Here is a 15,283-nt window from a genome sequence, read left to right on the forward strand (position 1 = left end):
GGGGGTTCCGCAGACCTGCAGACCTCCTTAGACCGTCGTGTAGGGAAAGAGTGGTTCTGTAAGCATAAATAAATCTTAAAAAAAAAAAAAAAAAGGTAAGAAGGATTTGTTTTGAAAGCTTTAAGAGACAGAAATGAAAGAACAGCTTCTAAAAAGATACAGAAGCCAAAACTGCAGGCTACATATGAGCAGATTGAGACACTTCAGCAACCAGGAATACAGGGAACTGTTAAGCAGGAAACTGAGGCACATTAAGTTTTTAAGCATTTATGTGAGCATTCATTGATTTGAATCAGGCAGTGCTTCACCAACAGGAGCTGAGGGCCACGTTTTTCTAGAAAAGACCTTGAAGCAAAGAAAATATTTGACTGATTGTAGTAAAAGCAATTGCCTTCTTTGGGAGAGAGTAGTTGACTGTTTGTGATTTGTTGTTTCCAGGTTTCTTTTCCTCAGATTAAAGTGTGTTGCATCTAGCTTGGGTTTGGTTTTCTTGCATGGGCATCTCCAAGGTATCCCAGTCTAATGGCCTCCTTCTTTAAATACTTTAACAGAACAGATAGAATACTGAGGCTCAAAAGAGAAGGAAACTAAATTGTAGCTGGCTTTGAATATTAATAGAATCAGACCTGTGTTAAGAAATTATCCTGGAAGTCCTGAAGGAATCCTATGGGGGAGATGGGAAGAACAGACCATCACAGTAGTCCACCCAAGAAGAGCTGGCATTGGGTTGTGGAAAATACAGATCTAAGGGAGATTACGAAGACTGACTCAAGTGAATCTTGAGTTTATGTGGTTACAAGAGAGTGGAAGTTGAAGATGACTCAGTGGTTTCCATTTTAGGAGGGTGTCGATGTTTTAGCAAATATTGAGAATTTAGGAGGCATGAGGAACTTTCAATGGAGTGGATAATGAGATCAGTGTTTGTATATATCTAAGTTGCTTTGGAACACAGTTCTGAAAATACCCAGGGGAAATCAAATCAAAGCATACAGATTTGAGAGGAACTTAAGACAGAAAAGAAAGAAGAAATGAAGGGATGGGACAGGAAGCTGCAGTCTCTTGAAAGCACCAGGAAGAAGAATCAGAACTAGCTGGACAACGAATAATTTTCTTCCAAGATGAAATAGATCTTTTCAAGGCTTTGGAAAGTTCATTTTCATCTGTAAGGTCTCTGCCAAATGGAAAAGAGGCAAGGGTGTGTCAGGGAATTAATACAGGTTGGGGCATGCTGGGGAAGGCAGAGAGGGACAAAATCAATCCCACGGAGACCAGATAATAGCCATGGCATGGAGACATTGGGGAAGAGCAGCAGACCTTTTTCCTCAGTGTGTATCTTAAGATTTTTAATGTAATTGTTTACTATCTCTCTCATTCCCTTCCTCCCTCTCACACCTTCTTGCCTTCTCTCTGTTTTGTAACACCTCCGTCTGTCCTTCTTGTAGATAAAGTAGTCTGAAGTATGCCTGGTTTCCATTTACCCTCATGAAGCTCGGTATGAAAATATTAGTACAATATAAGATATTCTGAGTGATGACAGACCACAATCAGCTCTATTTTACTACAGTATGTTATAATTATTCTATTTTACTACTAGTCACTCTTACTAATCTCTAACTGTGCCTAATTTATAAATGAAACTTTATTATCGGGATGTGGTGTATGGCACAAGAAAAACCAGCTTTTCAAAAATCCACTGGGAGTGGAAGTCAAAGATCCCCTGGGGGCCTTGGAATGTATCCCCCATAAATGAAGAGACTGTTGTTTCAAAAAGTATCACTAGATAAAAATCTGCTTTGGAACAGGTGGGGAGAGGGAAAGGTTCAGAATTGATCCTAGGCATTAGTGGCTCCAAGTGATACAGTCTGGGCTGGAGGAGTAAGTGTTGCCGTCAGGAAGGGGAAGAGGTGGACAATGTGGAGATCTAAACAAGAAGCCCAGGAGGGAAGACTGGAAACTGCCCCCATCTCCTTCTACTCCCACCCTAGAACCACCCCTTTCTACTCCCACCCCAGAATCATTCCCTTCCACCCCACCCCAGAACCATCCTCTTCTACCCCCACCCAGAACCACATGCAAAAGTGAATTCTCCACCCTGGACTCCAGCAAACCCCCTGGAATCATGTTTGAAGAAGGAAATGACTGCCAAGTTCTCCCCTCAAGTTTAAAGCATGACTAAGTTAACTGTCATCACCTGCCGCAAGTTGGGAACCCCAGTTTTGCGACTCAGAGAGGGATCTTGAAGTAGGTCATTAACTTGGCAGTCCCTCAGTCTCCACTGTGCTAAAATACAGCCTCCTTCACCTGACAGTGTGGCTGATAACAATGATTTACAGATGGTATATTTTGCAAATTCCCAGTGATTATTAAAAAGTGCTTGTCACTCACCCGCCTGGTGTTGAGCCAAGGAAGCACTTCTGTGGAGGTTGAAATGCTTCATCGTCCCCCATCCTCAAAGAGCCATAAACACCAGGCCCTTCATGTCACAGTGACTGCTGGTCAGCACCCCACTTCGTGCCCCACCTGTTATACTTGCTGTCTGTTGCACTACAGCCCCAACCTGGACTCAAGGGTGGGTGGGTCAGGCCAAATACTTCATTACAGAAGTAGTATTTTCACAAGAAACACTTGTGAAACAATGCTTATGAAGAAAATGTTAGATATCTGAATGGTGCACAGTTTATAAACTGAGGATGGAATATAACATGAACTCTGGAAATTCCACACTGTTATAGATGTGCCATTAGTGTGGTGAAGAGAAAGACACAGATCAAGAAGCAACTGGAAGCAAATTTTCAGAACTCCTCAGCTCCCAAGGAGTTAAAAGAGTAGCAGTTTGAATGGGGGGGGAAGGAAGGGAAATGCACGGGACTATGGTGATGGCACAGGGGTGATTTGGTGATGGGAAACCCGCGGGGATTACAATCGAGATGGAAAAAAAAATGTGCAAAATGATGTAAAAATAAACTTTGTAATAAAAAAAAAAGAGTAGCAGTTTGTACATGGTAGTTCTTAGGTATTAGTAATAGAATTGTTCTTTCTCCAGAGTAGTGAGCTGGCTGCTGGTATGCATGTTGTTTAAATGTTCCCTCTGGCAAATATAGCACATCTCTTTTTATCTCAAGCTGAATTTGTAGGTTTGCAACCTTTTATCAACCTTTTATCATTGAGTAAAGTGATTATTTAAAATTAACAGATGCTTTCTGATTATAAAATAATGCATGTTCCTTGTACACCATTTGTAAAACACAGAATTGCACAATGAATAAAAGGATGAAAGTTCTTTTGCTTCCAGTACTCAGGGATGTCTGATGTTTGTGGGTGCTTATATGGGATATTCCTCTTGATGATGATGGTGATGCGCTTACTGTATAGCCAAGCACGGTCAGTGGGTTCTCAGTGACACTTCTCTATTTTGCTGCATAGCTACTCAGAAGGGCATCTTGGAAAAGCGGCCAGGCTAGCCAAGACTTCTCACTGCTCCTCAGTGCCCCAGTAGCTTGCTCCTGTCGCTAGGCAATTGAGTATTACAACCACCATCTTGTATGCGGTCTGTTGTTGAGCAAAATATTATGCTATTAGGGCCCTCCCTGGTGGCACAGTGGGTTAAAGCACAGCACTATGAAGCTATTGACAGCCCCTGCAGCATAAGTCCAATCCCTGGCCAGGGAGCTGACCCACATGACGCAGCAGACCTCTCCTGACCCGCCCGCTGCTCCCCTCAGCAGTGTACTTCATCAGTCTGCCTGTTCTGCTCCCCACTCTGTCTCTGGTGAATCCTCTCACCCCCTGCACCTCTGGCCTGTGCTCAGTTCTGTATGCATAAATAAATACATCTTTTTAAAAAGTCATGCTGTTAGACATCACATGACTATATATACTTCATAGGACTTTAGGGCTTTTTATTGTTGTTGCTTACAAAAACTGGGATTCTGTTACTTATAAGGTGATTGCTTGAATGCTAGTTTTCTTTTCCACGCAATAAGGTAGCAAGTAGAGAAAGCAACTGCAGAGTGTGCATTTCTGGGTTGTTTGTTTGTGTTGCCCTGACAGGCTATGCTTTGTAGTCTGGTAGATGATCTCCTTAGTAATCATGGCCAGAGCTGAATGAACTCGAGTCAGTGGACAAACATGCCACCGGCAAGTGAGATGTAATTGTTACGGTCGTGGAATGGCCAAGTTGTGTGAGCCAAGTTTGGACAACCCTAAAAATGAATTCTTTCTTGTGAGTCTCCAAGAGGACCTTTGAGACATGCTGGAACCAGGCTAGGGGGTGTCCTGGAGCCTCAGCATAATTGCCTGCTGATTGCCAGCCTGAATGTTGGACAAGATCGGTGTATAGTCAGGAAAGCTTGTGTTGGCATTGGTTTCAGAGACAGACTGAAGAAACATGTTGGCAATGGTCATTTCATTCCTCCCTATATTGCTACGGCCATAATGGCCATTTGTCACCCACCTCAGCATCTCATGGCATATGTTTTCATGTCTTCAGGTTCTAATGATGAAAATTGTGTGGCAGCATGACAAAAAGTTAACAATAAGAGAGCAAATTTTTAAAAATCTACCATGAATTTGTTCAGAGATCACACTTATGTTGCCATTATAGTGTTCAAATAGAAAAAGTAAGTCTTGACATTCTCTAATTGAATTATAAAAGCTGTGAATTGTCAAAGCATTTAGAAATGAAATTTTACTCCTCTTTCCATTTTTTTTTCTTTGCTAGTTTCCCTGAAACCATAGCTCTTTTGTTTAACAAATTATACCCATCTTCCATCCAGAATACAATGTCTTCTTGTCCACATGTCACCACTCGGGCATGTCCATCTGAGTCTGAAAGACTGAAGTGTCACTTTTAACTGGGCGCATTACTTTCAGGAAGATTTCACTAAATAGTAACATTTAGTCCTCTTTTTTCCATTGTGCAACTTGATGAATTAAAGGCACCTGTTAAGCTTCTTAACTCCTGTTCTGATTAGTGCAATATTTAAGACTTTTCATGCATAGATACCAACCTACATCTGCAGGAAATAGTGTTACCACATTGAGAATGGATCATGTCCAAACATCTGATTGCTAAGAAGTCAGTACGTTGGAATCCTTTTGTTTTGGTAAGATTTAATGATGTGGAGAACTTCCTGGACACTCCTCCAGCCACCAAAAAAAAAACTTTTTAATTTTTTTATCCATGATCTTCATCAGTGGGGTTCTAGAACCAAGGGCCACCTGTACTAACACTTCTACGGAAAAATGCATACTGAGTTTTCACTTCAGTATTTATTTGCATGTATCTTCACAAAAGCATATCACAGGCACTGAGGTAGCAGGAACTGGCTTTCCCTCTTATTAACTATAACTTTAGACAACAGGCAAAGCCTCACAGTGCTTCAATTTCTTACTCTTCTGTAAAGCAGGAAGAATAAAATTATGTGAGGGTTTGAGTATTAAAGTAAGCCATGTGAATACATTCAGAAATGTATTTACAAAGCACTGTGTGAAAAATGCATCTGGTATATGTGAGATTTTATTGTCCTCTCTCAGATTCTGTCCTTGCCTTCCATGGAGTGAAACCAAGCACTCCACCAGCACTGGGGTGGACTAATCTCCACCTGGGTTGTAACGTGGAGTACCCACTCGGATAGGCATGAGGTGGGGGCCTTAGGAGTTAGGAAAGAGGGCAAAATTGGAAGAGAAGGCTGTATGGGGGCCAGGCTGGGGATCCCTTGTGAGCTTCTTCTCTCCCTTCTCAGTGGTCTTACCTCTGTCTCAGAGACCTGTGCTACTGGGTGACCCACGACCAAGACAGGAATTCCAAAGACGAGAGGCGTCACAGGCTAGGACAGCAGGCTGAATCTGAAATCCCCAGGTCTGGTTGGAGGAGAAAGCCCCTGGGGCAGCCTCACTGGAAATACCCTCCCCAGGAGGGGTTGAAGTGTATTTATATACACTAGGAGTGCATATAAATAAGACCTGTTGGGAAAGAGTTTCTTTGTGAAATTAACTATCTTTTATTGTTATCTTGACATGAAAGTGCAAATATTATCAATTTCTTAAAATTACAGATTTCTATAATTTTAATATCTGAAGACCTATTCCAGGGGCTGTGAGAATTAAGAGAATTTTAGTGCTATAAAGAGACTTAGTGTCATCTAGTCTACCTCCGTCATTACAGAAACAGGAAACTGAAGCTCATAGCTTAGTGTTTCAACAACAGTCATATGGCTATTTAGCCGCACTCAGAACAAGAACACAAATGTCCTACTTCCCAGAAAAATGCTTGTCCGGACAGAGTGAGCAAGGATGTGTGGGTGTAGATCCTTCTGTCTATAAATATTAGGAGAGAGACAAGGAAATGGTGATAATGTAGCTTTACATTTCGATTCCAATATGTGCCGGGAATTCCAGCGCAACCAAAACTGAGGTATTTCAGTGAATCAAAATGAGTAAGAGGAACTCTGACAAATAGCCCTATTCCTGACCTTTTTGATCACTTTCTGCATTCCACCTGACCACTTCAAATGCCTTCAGACCACCTGACCATGCATTTCCAGGCGCTAAGAATTATCTCGTAATGAGATCACAAATGAGCAGCTTGGCCTGAAATGAAACAAGTTGGGTAACTTTCTACTTCTTCCACAGAATCACAGCATCAACACCAACCTCTGAACTTGCTTCCATGTTATCCCTTTGGAACATGAGAAGCATTACTTGCCTCAGAACATTGCAAAGGTCTCCGAGATGTGAACTATAAAGGTTTTAGGTGGAAGCATCTGGTGTCATTACTTAGCATTATTGATATTGATGGCAATTCTGTGACAAAATAGTAGTTATTGAGTAATGATAATTCATTATAATTATAATTGAGAAACTGAAGAATTCATAATATTGCCTTATCTTCATATTCTGGTATCTTTTGGTAAATAAGGGAGAGGTATTTTTTGTTCCATGAAAAGAAATTCTAAAAAAAACCCCGGGATGGAGGGAGCGCCCTCTCCACCTTCAATGCTGCCTTTCTGCACCCTCTGAGAGAGACTGTGGAGCTCCTCCAGGAAGATCTTTTTCAAAGGCTACTCAGAAATTCTTGTTCCCGAACACTTCTCCCTGCATCCTAATTTGAGTCAACTTAATCTTACGTGGTGGAACTTTGCTTATGAAACAGTGGCCTGGAAGTGAATGATTTGCTTACCAGTATGAGCCTATTTTTTTTATTCAGAACAAAGATAGAGACCTTTGACATCTTGATGCTCTTGCTCTTTCTATTTTTGTTAAAAAAAAAAAAAAAAAAAAACCTTTTAATTTCCCAGGCAGATGACTTAGCTCTAGTGTAAGCCAATAGTCTGGACGTTGTTTTAGTGAGGTTTAAGTATCCTTACCTTTTCCCCTTTTATTAATGAGGGTTGCACTTTTCATGATTCTGTATCTCAGAGTAGTTGAAAGACATCATCTTTTAAATATTCTTAAAAGAAGAAATCTGCATTTAAAAATCTGTATTTAGTAATTGAGTGTCTTTGCTGTTTTCTGGGGAAATAAGTGAAAGAAAACAAAAGGGCAAATAAGAGTACAATAGAACTCACTGGCCCATGGAGTTTCATGGTATTAAAGGAATCTAACCCTGTAGAGTACATCCCAGATTCCCTGATAAATCAGTGCTTTGCCTCAGAGGCAAACCAACTACTTGCCCACGGACTCATGTGCAGCATTTTTATCCATATCACTTTTATAATTCACATGTCACTTGAGCAGTGTGATCTGCCATCAGGCACATCTGCAGGGAAGGACCCCATCTGGTTCATGAATGAATCCCTCACAGCACCTCATCCTGCTGTGCCCTGTCCAGGGCAGGCAGAAGAATATCCACTCCTCAGCACCCCAATGTGGCCCTCTAGTAAGAGCCATAAAAACCATGTCCTTAGGGCCCTCCCTGGTGGCACAGCAGGTTAAAGCACAGCACTAAGAAGCTTAAGCCAATTCTGCATGAGTTCGATCCCTGCCTGCCCCAGAGGAGATCCACATGGCATGGCAGAACTCTCCTGACCCACCCACTGCTCCTCTCAGCAGTGTACTTCATTGATCTGCCTGTTCTACTCCCCACTCTGTCTCTGGTGAAGCCTCTCACCCTCCACATTTCTAGCCTGTACCCCAGTTCTATATGAATAAATAAATCAATCGTAAAAAAAGAAAAAATGCCTTTATGCTAGTCCACATTTGACTTAAAATACTTGAAAAGCCACAAACTAGTGGTAACAAGTCCCACCCTCCACTGAGGCCCACTGATCGTGCAGGTTTTCCTAGGCCACCAAGGTCCACTGAGTTTGCCTGCGTTACCTGGCTTGCCTTTCCAAAACTAGCTTTGGCCTGCTGCTTTAGCACCGTGTTATTGTTTTTGCTATTCTAGACATTCTGCTTTACTGGTTTGTGGGGGCACCCTCCTGACCTGAAATTATTCTCCAGTCAGACTGATAAATGGTCCTTGGGCATGGTGCTTGGATTGGGGGACACTCTCCTAGCTCCAAATGAGTGTTTCTCAATCAGGCTGATAAGTGGACTTAGGAGCTTAGTGCACCCTGTTCCTAACTCACTGCCTATTCCCATTTCCTAATGCCCTTCTTTAAAGTATAGAACTGCAAGAAGTTTTAACCAATTTGAAGGGAATTTAAGTTAATGAAAAGAATGTTCAAGATTGTTCTTCCATAAAATGACTTTTTTCTACCCATCAAGTCTAGTGTACAATTGTATTTTGTGCAACTAACATTTTCTAGATGTTTTAATTGCTGCTAGTAAAATAGGGAGAAACACTTATCATTGCAGCAAAAGTATATTCACAGTATCACTTAATGGCTAGTTATTTCACCCCCTTGAAAGATCACAGTTTTTTACAAATGAAGGCTAATTCATGGGGAGTAATGTTAAGGCACTTTTTGATAACATTGTGCCATCTTCAATATTATCACTTCATCTTTCTTCTGTATTTTCCCTCCACTTGTGTTTTATATTCACTATCATGTGGCAACCATGTTCTGTCCTCCACATAGATCATCTGTGTAGATAAAGATGCAAACACTAGCCCTCCCTGGTGGCACAACATGTTAAAAGCGCAGCACTATGAAGCTATCACAGCCACTGCAGCATGAGTTTGATCCCCCTCCAGGGAGGTATGGCAGACCTCTCCTGACCCTCAGCAATGTATTTCAATAGATCTGCCTTTTCTGCTCCTCACTTTCTCTTTGGAGAATCCTCTCACCACCTGCACCTCTGTCCTATACCCCATTCTGTATGCTTAAATAACTCTGCAAAAAAAATAAAAGATGCAAACACTCACATATCAGACTTTTCCATTGTGTTGTCCTCCCTCTCTCCCATTTCTCTTCTACCACATTTGTCTTACCTTTTTTATTCATATTTAATTGTGGTAAAATACACATAACATTTACCATTTTGGTGACTTTTCATGGATAGAGTTTAGTGGCACAAATAACATTTATATTGTCCTCACTTCAGCAGTACCCACCCACAGAACTCTGCATCTTGTAAAACAGAAATTCTATACTCTCAGAGCAACAACTCCCCATAATTCAACTTTCTGTTGCTATGCGTTTGCCTAAATAGGTGCCTCATATATGTGGACTCACATGGTAAAAGTCCTTTCATGACTGACTTATTTCACTTAACATATGTCCTAAAGGCTAATCCATGTTGCAGCATGGATCAGTATGTCCTTCCTTTTTAAGTCTGGGTAGTATTCTGTTGTATAGACCACACACCACATTTTGTTTATCAATGGACACTTGGGCTGCTTTTGGTTGCTGTGATGCTGATATGAACTTAAACTAGCCGTACTGCTTTGCCCCCCCCTTACCCATTCACCCCACTGCCTTTTTTTCTGTCCGTATTATTGACTTATCAGTGGTATCCATTGCCATTGCTTAGTCCCACTCTCTTTGCCTTACTCTTCAAGTTTGATTTTCCAGGTATCCAATATTTTCTATCTTTGGTTAGACTTGGACAAACTCACAGAACTCTTCAGATCTTCAGAGGAATTAGACTGAAGTGAAAAATCAGTGCAAGACATTGGGCGAGGTGTATAAGATAGCACATAATGTAGGACTGCTGGGGTGATGGGTAGCAGAGCAGAGGTCTGGTCCCCAACTTCAAGGAGCTTTAAACTTACAGCTATTCATCACTTTACTCGTTACTTTAAATAATTTGGAAAATTGTATTGTCAGATTTATTCACTAAGTCTGGACAAGTTTGCCTCTGCTCCTCTAGGACACTTGGACAATGACTGGGGACTGTTTTGGTAGACTCAACTGGTAAGGGAGCATTATGGCATGTGGGCAGGGGCAGAGCACAGGGCAGCCTGCACAGCAAAGAGGTGTCTGGCTCAGAATATCAGTGGTGCCAAGGTTGAGAACCCCTGCAGTATGCAATAATATGTAGTTTATTTATTACTTATTTGTTTAAAGATGTATTTATTTTTATGCATATAGAACTGATGTATGCATAAAAATACCAGAGGTGCAGGGCCCATGAAAGGATTCACCAGAGACAAAGTGGGGAAAAGAACAAGCAGATCGAGGAAGTACACTGCTGAGGGGAGCAGTGGGCAGGTCAGGAGAGGTCTGCTGTGCCATGTGGGTCACCTCTGGGGCTGGGGATCAAACTCACACTGAAGCAGCTGGGGGTAGCTTGCAGTGCTGAGCTTTAGCCCATTGTGCCACCAGAGAGGGTCCCACAATAATACAAAATTTAATGCTGATTAATCACCTGGTAATGAGCATAAAAATGTACAAGTCCTTTTCCTAAAGAAGCATTCCTTATGATGTTAAAATCAAGTAACTTAAAATCAAGTGAACATTTCCCAAACTATAATTTTAATTATTTGTTAATGAATGGTTGAGTGGAATTATAATATCTAAGGAAAATTTTCTAGTAAAAACTTCATATGAAACACATAACTTACCACTTAACACAATTGGCATTTGAATCGAGAGAACTTCTGCACAATTAATAAGCTTTCTTTGAATTTGAAAATCACTGTGTAATTGCCCACCCCACCCCCCGATCTCTCTCTTGATTATTTCATGTAGACTAAGGCTAGACTTAGAACTCAGCTCCTATGCAGATCTCTTAGGAAAAACTTCTGAAATCCATGAAAATATTTTATAATATTAATTTAAAATATTTCACGGACTACCCACTTACTAAATAACATTTTTAAAAAAATGTTTTTTTTAATGATTGTCAAACTACCTCTTTTTCTGAGCTGGAATACTAACTAGGAAACACTTCATTTAGTTACTGGCTTTCTGGTTGCAGAGTTTAGTAATGAATTATGGTTTCCTAAGCTTTCTTTCCTAAAATTGAGCTAGCAAATGGAATGGATTGAGAAAAGGATCATATGAAGATATATATATATATATGCAGACACCATGTTAGATAGCTATAGGGATGGAATGCCTGAGACATGTTGCTGCCCAAAATCTTACACCAGAGAAGATTCCCATGGGGCCATTGATGGAGAAGTCACCCTGGTAATGGTCCACTGGGACACGTGTTTAAATGCTTACCTGACTCAGCTAGCCTAGTGGAGTTGGACTGGACCCATAACAATTGTGGGGCTGTGATGAGCATTCCACTCTCACCAGTCCTATCCCTTAGTAAACTTTTAGTGCTAAGCATTGAAAATTGATGCTCATGGTAAGAATCTAGAACTTCTATAATTGCCAAGGAAAGAATAGATCCCAGCTTCGTGTTCCAGTTACCTGACGCTAATCCATAGGTCATCATGGGAATGCTTTCCCGCACATAGACGTGAACTTACCCTCAAGCATGTGAACCACGTGACACCCCATTTTTCTTTTCCAGGACCTGGGAAGAAGGCAAGGTGCTCATCTTTGACGACTCCTTTGAGCATGAAGTATGGCAGGAGGCCACCTCCTTCCGGCTGATATTCATCGTGGATGTATGGCACCCAGAACTGACACCACAGCAGAGACACAACCTTCCTGCAATTTAGCAAGTTTTGCTGGCTTCGGACACACTGGAGAGAGATAGTCTTTCAGGGTCTGTCTCCTTTCGTGTTTCATACAAGGTTGAACACCGAGACCCTTAATTCCCTTGGCTTGTAACTGAAAATTCCTAAACTTCCTTCTAGGATGAGAAAACACTAAAGGGAATGTTTGCCTCACTGCAATGCATTTAGAAAATATCTGGCTGTCTTTTTGCCCATGACAGCACTTATTTGATGCCTGTATTTCAGGTGAATATGTCATAGCTTCTACCTTGCAGCCAAAGATGTTTTTCCCATATAGCGTAGGGCATTATATCAGTGTAAAATGAGAAAACATGTAGAAAATGTGAATGAATTGCTTTAGTTTGTAATTTTTCTATGCAATTATATTTTTCTAGAGTAGGTAGGTGATTTTTTTCATTATGGACCACTATTTTGTTGTTTTTAATGACAAGCCCTGTAAATGCTTTCTTTCTACCTATTTAATGGGAACTTTCCTGGTGAACTCAGACTTTCCTCTTTTAATTTTTTTTTTCAGCAAAAGAATCACGTTTTACTGCAAAAGAAAGCAGTTTTACTTTCCTAGTAAAATAATTAGGAACTTCTTTTATTAGTGAAAATGACTTTTCCTAATACAAAAGACAAAGTCATAATTATGGCAAGACCTAAGAGCTCTACTGCTCCCTACTATTTGAGTCTGTTTGCTTTTTTATCTTCACTGACAGCCAGGTCTTAATCTCTCTCCTTGCTATGCAAATGGTGGAGATATTATCAAAATCACCTTTTTTTCCAGAGGAAATTTTTTCACGCTGAAAAAGGTAATGGAATTACTTTATGTTGAGTTATAAAAATGCCACATATAAAATTTTTTTAAGTCAAGTCTTAGAAATTGAGGGGTGTGGGGAGTAGAATTTCTCAAAGTAAAATTTTTCTCTGAGCATTGGGTATATAGGTCACTGGTTGGACATATGGTGTCTGCCTCTTGGCTATCCAGAATCCAGAATGGCTTTGCCTTTATTGTGGACCCAGGTGAGTGATGCTGTTCAATTCTTAAGAGGATTCCTATCACAGTTTTATCAAGATAGGTAAGGTGGCCCAGTGAAAGATCAAGAATGCCAGGATGTAGAAACAATAATTGAAAGGTGCTCTTGCCTATTCATTCCAAAGGTGGCAAAGCCTTAAATTTTATAGAGTATTAATGCACTAAATTTTATACTTCCTAAATCGGATTTAGAAATGTTAGCTGTGAGTATGTTATGGTATTTATGCACTGAATGTTAAGCCAGTCTGAACAAAACTGCTTAAGAAATGACACGTTACTACTAAATTTCATTCACAGGTGCTTGTGCTTATTATATTTGTTGCTGTGGACAAAGGAGAATGCCTTATCTCATTTAAAATACAGTTCTTTGAAGTTAAAATGGATCCTTTTGCTTGTCCTTTAGGTCATTAACTTACAGGTTCTAGTTTGCAGAATATTTAATCCTAGTCCTATTTGTTTCAAAAATCCCACTAAAATAGATGGAGAATTATGTAAGGAAACATGTCAAAATAAATCACCAGAGTCCAGAAGAGAAAGTATACTCTTGAAAAAAAAAACAAAAGATATTTGTGTCCTTCAGTATTTATTGAATGAAGAAAATGACTGACAAAAGGACAATACAATCCAATGCTCATGTAGTAACATTCATGTCACTTACTGAATTTGGTTTTTGTATGATATTGCATACACATTAAAGAAATTCAAAGTATGAGTTCGTCATTGTTAAACCATCATCATACATTCATTTAATGAAATCATAGACTAGAGTAAAAACTAGCTCTTAACTTAGTAATTGTAATATGGCATTTAAAATTGGGTCACTACTGTAAGATTCTAAATATTGCCAATTGAAAAGCAGAATCATAATTATTGTTGCAAAGTGTTGGCACTGATTGACTTCAAAAGCATTTTAAATATTTGGATCCCACAACTATTTAAAAAACCATAGTAATAAGATGGATTTTCTAATTCATTTTAATTCTTCATCATCCCTATATCATGGTATGTCAGGAAAGTGTTTCAGTCACCACATTGGTAGAATTATTTCAGTGTTATTATTCTGTTACTTGAAAGTTTATGCAAAATCAATTGGTTTTGTTTATATTGTGATATAATTTGTGAGAAATAATTTTGAATCTATTTCAGTTTTATTTCAGGGGTAGAATACAAAAACTTACTTGCTATCTACAAGTCAAAAAAATAAAACACTAGATAAAGAGATGTAGTAAATGTTAAGATCAATAATAATCTCTATTGAGGGTGACAGTGGACAGTTGAATCACCTCTTTCATTTGCATATTTTAGCTAACAAATTATCTTTCCCAAATACTTAACCTGGAAGATCATATTTTACTGCCCATTATCAACTAAAATAATTTTTGACATTGAGCACCAACTGGTTATACTAACAAATGCCCATGTCATGCAGAGGGAAAATAAGGGATATCTAAAATAATCTAAAAATTAAAACTGGTTTTGGGAAACATGGCACAAGTAGGTATATCATATCCTATGATATCGGTTTATTTTTATTTAATTCCCTTTGAATGGCTACTTGGGACTCCATTCCTAAGGAGAATAGACAACAAAATAAAATGATCTTTGGCATTTCATCCTGTGTTCCTAGTCTTCTCTTCTCTTCACAACTTGCATATTAGCCATCCTTAAGGGTCTTCTCCATGATCAAATACCTTCCTCTCCCCCTTTTTCACAGGTGGGTGGGTGGGTAATGCTGTTTTAGCATTATTCTTTGTTGTAGTGACCCAGGTGAGGCAACTTGAATGGATTCATAATCACTGGCAAGTAATTTTAATGATACCCCCAGCCCTTCTGCAAACATATGCAGCATGTGGGAAGTCACACTGTTAAGATTATTTCATCATTTTTCAAATTATATGTATCTTTCAAGACAGCTCATGATAATTAGCTGGAGGCCTGACCAAAAATGTGACAACAAAATCATTTTTGCAGGATATTAAAATAAACAAACTGCAAATAGCCAGACCTACGAGAATATGCTCTTAGGCTGAACAATCCAATGCTGGTGATGAGGTCAAAGGAAATAACTGAATGGGAATGAAAATTACTGGAGATACTATTATCTCGGGGCTTTGCACTACATTAAACTTGACAATCTTGTCTGCACAGTTTAATTCTGAAACATCTACTTGAAAATGCACTTAATCTTAAATTGCAAAAACTGAAGAAGGTCTCTGTGTGATTCCTCAAAAAAAAAA

The 15,283-nt window shown here is 39.7% G+C and overlaps 1 protein-coding gene across 3 annotated transcripts in view; it reads left to right on the forward strand.

The window, feature by feature from the left end:
* The window catches only part of LOC101630357 (aspartyl/asparaginyl beta-hydroxylase), a 195,362-nt gene extending 180,705 nt beyond the window's left edge, over window positions 1-14,657 (forward strand). For all 3 annotated transcript variants that reach the window (XM_012722985.1, XM_012722984.1, XM_012722986.1), the window contains one exon: window positions 11,860-14,657. In XM_012722985.1, the coding sequence (XP_012578439.1) occupies window positions 11,860-12,010 (151 nt within the window). In that variant the 3' untranslated portion in view covers window positions 12,011-14,657. The remainder of the gene's footprint in view (window positions 1-11,859) is intronic.
* Window positions 14,658-15,283: the final 626 nt, after the last annotated feature.

This window comes from Condylura cristata, unplaced genomic scaffold (genome assembly GCF_000260355.1).
Source record: "Condylura cristata isolate star-nosed mole 26May11 unplaced genomic scaffold, ConCri1.0 scaffold00009, whole genome shotgun sequence".
In the NCBI taxonomy this organism is placed as follows: domain Eukaryota; kingdom Metazoa; phylum Chordata; class Mammalia; order Eulipotyphla; family Talpidae; genus Condylura; species Condylura cristata.